The sequence below is a fragment of the Puntigrus tetrazona genome, chromosome 2 (genome assembly GCF_018831695.1).
Source record: "Puntigrus tetrazona isolate hp1 chromosome 2, ASM1883169v1, whole genome shotgun sequence".
NCBI lineage: Eukaryota > Metazoa > Chordata > Actinopteri > Cypriniformes > Cyprinidae > Puntigrus > Puntigrus tetrazona.
Genome location: NC_056700.1, coordinates 22,645,477 through 22,650,476, shown reverse-complemented (window position 1 = coordinate 22,650,476; position 5,000 = coordinate 22,645,477). Strand labels below are relative to the sequence as shown.

At 41.1% G+C, this 5,000-nt stretch overlaps 1 protein-coding gene across 1 annotated transcript in view; it reads left to right on the top strand.

The window, feature by feature from the left end:
* LOC122327945 (ATP-sensitive inward rectifier potassium channel 10) overlaps nucleotides 1–5,000 on the top strand; it is a 9,136-nt gene that overhangs the window by 2,879 nt on the left and 1,257 nt on the right. Inside the window, exons 2-6 of the mRNA XM_043223652.1 lie at nucleotides 454–793; nucleotides 1,741–1,952; nucleotides 2,660–2,791; nucleotides 3,356–3,533; nucleotides 4,267–5,000. The exon at nucleotides 4,267–5,000 is cut by the window's right edge and continues 1,257 nt beyond it. Coding sequence (XP_043079587.1) covers nucleotides 454–793; nucleotides 1,741–1,952; nucleotides 2,660–2,791; nucleotides 3,356–3,533; nucleotides 4,267–4,640 — 1,236 coding nt within the window. The 3' untranslated portion in view covers nucleotides 4,641–5,000. The remainder of the gene's footprint in view (nucleotides 1–453; nucleotides 794–1,740; nucleotides 1,953–2,659; nucleotides 2,792–3,355; nucleotides 3,534–4,266) is intronic.

The window sequence follows — 5,000 nt, the reverse complement described above, 5'->3', positions numbered from 1 at the left end:
GTAATGCAATGTTTTTTGCAGTTTAAGGTTAAAAAACACTGTACGTTATTGTTTCTCCTCTAAGCCCCGCCTCTTGAAACGAGTCGGTCTGTATAAAGCTCATCGTTCTAAAAAAGCGAGGTGAGCTCTGATTGGCCAGCTACCCGGTGCTCTGTGATTGGCCGAACACCTCAAGAATATGAAGGAAATGTTTGAGGTATAATAGCTCCGCCTTCTTTCTTTTAGTAAACATTTGGGGCGGAGTTATGAAAATGAAGCACTCTGTGATGTAGAGAAGTGGGGGTGTGTTTAAACGAGTCGTTTTAGGGGGGTGTGAGCAAATCCTAACTTTTATAAACAATGTCTCTTTAGTTTTGAGACTTTAGCTTTTGACTTCTAACGCTCCAAAAAGAAAGGAAAAATTTAAATCACATCACATGACCCCTTTAATACTTTAAATAACTCCTTCACCAGATGACGTCGTCCACACCCCCTTCTTCTCACAGCCCCGCCCCTCAGAAGGTATGCCACTCCCAGACGCAGACAGACATCCTAAAGCCTCTGCTCGGGGGGGCGGGGCACGGGAGTCAGATGGCACGCCGGAGGCGGGTGCTAACCAAGGATGGGCGGAGCAACGTCCGCATCGAGCACGTGAGTGGGCGTGGCGCTCTGTACCTGCGCGACCCCTGGACGACCTTTGTGGACATGCAGTGGAGGTACAAACTGGTTTTGTTTAGCGCCACGTTTGTGGGAACCTGGTTCACCTTCGGACTGCTGTGGTACCTGCTGGCTCTGGTGCACGGAGACCTGCTCGGTGAGTGGCTTTCTCAATTCATGCCAGTGATTTCAGTAGCATTTGGAATTATTATTAACATTTCAGTTCAAGTTTTGGTATAATCTTGCTGCGTTTTTCGATCTATTTATTATTTTGATCTATTTATCTATTTATAGTCACATTAGTACTTCTAACTTGATGAGAATTGAAAGACGTTGCCATGGCAACTAGCTGATATTAAATAAAATCATTTTTATCATTTTATACTATTTAAGGTAACACGTTCAAGTTTTAGTAATCTTGCTGTGTTTTGAGATATATTTTTTATTTTTTATCTATCTATTTAATTTATTGTCACATTAGCACTTCTAATTTAATGGAAATTGAAAGAGGTTGCCATGGCAACCAGCAGTTATTAAATAAGAATTTTTAAAAATATTTTATACTATTTAAGGTAACACGTTATTCATAATAAGTTCATATTATCGTTTTAGTTCAAGTTTTAGTAATCTTGCTGTGTTTTTAGACATATTTTTTATTTTTATCTATTTATTTATTTATTGTCATATCAGTGCTTCTGATTGACCAGAATTCAAAGAGGTTGCCATGGCAACTAGCTGATATTAAACGAGTACATTTTTAATATTTGATACTATTTAAGGTGACATGTTATTCATAATATGTTCATATTATCGTTTTAGTTCAAGTTTTACTAATCTTACTGTGTTTTAAAAGAGGCTGCCATGGCAACTAGCTGACATTAAACGAGTACATTGTTAATATTTGATACTATTTAAGGTGACACGTTATTCATAATGTTCCATTTATGAGCAACAATAACAGCCCTGATGTTCCATATATGTTATTACAAAGAAGCAATGCCTGTTTTGGCCTAATCTTTCATCGGGTTTTAAACTTGAATTAAACTAAACGATAAAATAAGCTGCTGTTGTGTTTTGCGTCTGATGTTTGGGTTTCTTCTGTAGAGTTTGATCCTCCAGCAAACCACAGCGTGTGTGTGATGCAGATGCAGACACTGACCGCAGCCTTTCTCTTCTCGCTGGAGACCCAGACCACCATCGGATACGGATACCGCTGCATCACGGAGGAATGTCCGTCTGCCATCGTCCTGCTCATCATCCAGCTCCTCATCACCACCGCCATGGAGATCTTCATCACCGGAACCTTCCTCGCCAAGGTGTGCATCCGTTCGCTCGCCTGGAAAAATACAATAAAATCATTTGTTTTTATAAAAAAACTAAATGCACATTAAAGCGACATATATATATATATATTATAACACAGACAAAATTATACTGCATTTTTTTAAGGCGAGTGGTTGCAAACCATTCTTTTTTAGCTACATTTAAAAAAATGTTGAAAGTTAGTCAACTGAATTTATTTAAATGCCCTGATTGTAACCAATTACCTTAATTGATCATTTTTTTAAGCGTATACATATATTAACCCACAAAACAGGGGTAACAAAATAAAATAAAATAAAATAAAAAATACAAAATAAAAATAAAATACAAAATAAAATAAAAAATAAAAATAAAATACAAAATAAAAATATAATTCAATAAAATTAAAAATATCAAAATAGGTTTATTAAAGGAACATGTATATAATAACGATGTTATTTAAAGAGTTAATTCAAGTTGCATTCATTTATTACAGCATGTTACACAAAGCAGCTTCACTGTAATGAACAGAAACAGTGTTAATGTTGCTAAATGCATCATGGCACAAATTCAATTATAATCTTAACCCCATGGTCTCATTGTTTTACATTGTTTTTTGTAATTCTTCTTCTCATTGGTTTTTCATTACGGCGATAAAGTTTTACATGCCTTCATGATTTAATTGCGTATAATCTTGGCGTGAAATCTGCTCTTGTCTCAGGTGGCTCGGCCGAAGAAGCGCGGAGAGACGATTCGGTTCAGTCAGCATGCAGTGATTGCTAATCACGACGGCCGGCCGTGTCTCATGATCCGGGTCGCTAACATGCGCAAGAGTCTGCTGCTGGGCTGCCAGGTGACCGCTTTTGTTTTCTGAAGGGCAGCACTAAATGAAAAAAACACGATGTTTAGTCAGCACAGGAAATAAAGCACACGTTTCCATTCGGTGCAAAAGTTTTCAACCCCCGGCTGTTAATGCGTGTTTTCTCCTTCGTAAGTGAGGCCCTCGGTGTAATCCTCAACATAAAAAGATGGGTCGCCGTTGCAGGAAATGGTTCAAAATACTCTGGAAAACCAAATAATTAGTGGACTCGTGAATAACTGTCACTAAACTGTAAACACACAGCTGTGGATCATTCGGGATTCAAGGGGGGTGAAAACTTTTGAACTTTGGTTATTTGTAGAAATTCAACTCTTGTGGGCTAAATGTAAACATCCTTTATGTGAAATAGGACATAGTGCTATATAAACAATGACATATATTTTGTACGATCCCTCTTATTTTAATAAAGTATAAGATTCTGAAAGGGGCACGCACGCTTTCGACCTCAACTATGCACGCGTTTCGGAGCTGCTGGCGCTCGCAGTGAAGTCTTGCGAGTTCTTTCAGGCCAAATGCGACGACTGTGGTTTTTTTCAGGTGACCGGGAAGCTTTTGCAGCCGTGCGTGCCGAAGGAGGGCGAGACGGTGCGTCTGGATCAGAAGAACGTGAGCTTCAGCGTGGACACGGCCAGCGAGAGCCCCTTCCTCATCCTCCCGCTCACCTTCTACCACACCATCGACGAGCAGAGCCCGCTGCGGCCCTGGACCGACAAGGGTGAGAGCCCGGGGCCACAGACACAGACACATCAGGACAACCAGCCCGTGCTAGTTCAAAGAAAAGCGTAGTAAAATAAACTGAATGCAGTGTCTATCGATAATCAGTGATCCTGGAGCAGAGAAGCAGCACAGCTAGAAATAGAAAACAATACTTTATTCAAAGATCATGAGGAAATTAAGTCAAGATCATGTTCCTACTTTAAATAAATTCTTATTAGTAATGTGCATCACAAAAGAACTTCATTTAAACAACTTTAAAGGCGAATAAAACCATTTAAAAAAAGTCTAATATATTTATTATTTAATATCATGCACATTTTTTCTAGTCATGCCAAGCTCTAAAATATTTTAACCAAATAAAACAAAATGCGTAGATCCTAGATTATTAATTAATTTTGTATTTGTTTATTTAGCTTTTTAAATTTTATTCAAAATTTTATTCATATTTATATGTGTGTGTGTGTGTGTGTGTGTGTGTGTGTCTCTGTGTGTGTCTCTGTATGTGTGCGTGTGTCTCTGTGTGTGTGTGTGTGCGCGTGTGCGCGTGTGTGTCTGTGTGTGTCTCTGTGTGTGTGTGTGTGTGTGTGTGTGTGTGTGTGTGTGTGTGTGTGTGTGTGTGTGTGTGTGTGTGTGTGTGTGTGTGTGTGTGTGTGTGTGTGTGTGTGTCTGTGTGTGTGTGCGTGTGTGTGTGTGTGTGTGTGTGTGTGTGTGTGTGTGTGTGTCTCTGTCAGGCGGATGGTCGGACCCGGATCCGGCTGATTTCGAGCTGCTGGTGATGATGAGCTCGACGGTGGAGCCCACCTCAGCCACGTGTCAGGTGCGCACCTCCTACCTGCCCGACGAGATCCTGTGGGGCTACGAGTTCCCCCCGATCGTGTCTCTCTCTCCGATGGGCAAGTACGTGGCGGACCTGGCTTACTTCGACAAGGTGGTGAAAACCAAGACCCCGCCCCTTTTCGACCAGACCACGCCCGGCGGCACCGACGGTTGCCACGGAGACGTGAGCGGCTCGGACCCGGAGAAGATGCGGCTGGAGCAGAGCTACCGAGAGGATGAGAGGCAGACGGACGGCGGGCCCGTTAGCGTCCGCATCAGTAACGTCTGAACGGCACCAGCCAGTGACAGCCTTCGAGCAAACGATTGATTTCAGGCGGCTTTTAAGGGCTCGCATTATTTGAAAGACTGCGTGGAATGTTTACATGCACAAAACACATGAGAGCGCGAGGACGAAGGTTGCCATTGACGTACTTAAAAAGTATGCACTTAATAGCATCAGTTAAAAGAAAAAATCCTATGAGAAATCCAACACTGAAATCAATCCAGCTGCACGAATATGTGCATGTATGATATCAATAGTCAAATACATGCCTACAGACGCTTTTTGGATTTTAAAATGCATTTAATTCGTTTATGCTATGCGCTTTGTAAAAGCCCGGGTTGTTTGAAAGGCTATATGGAATATTTG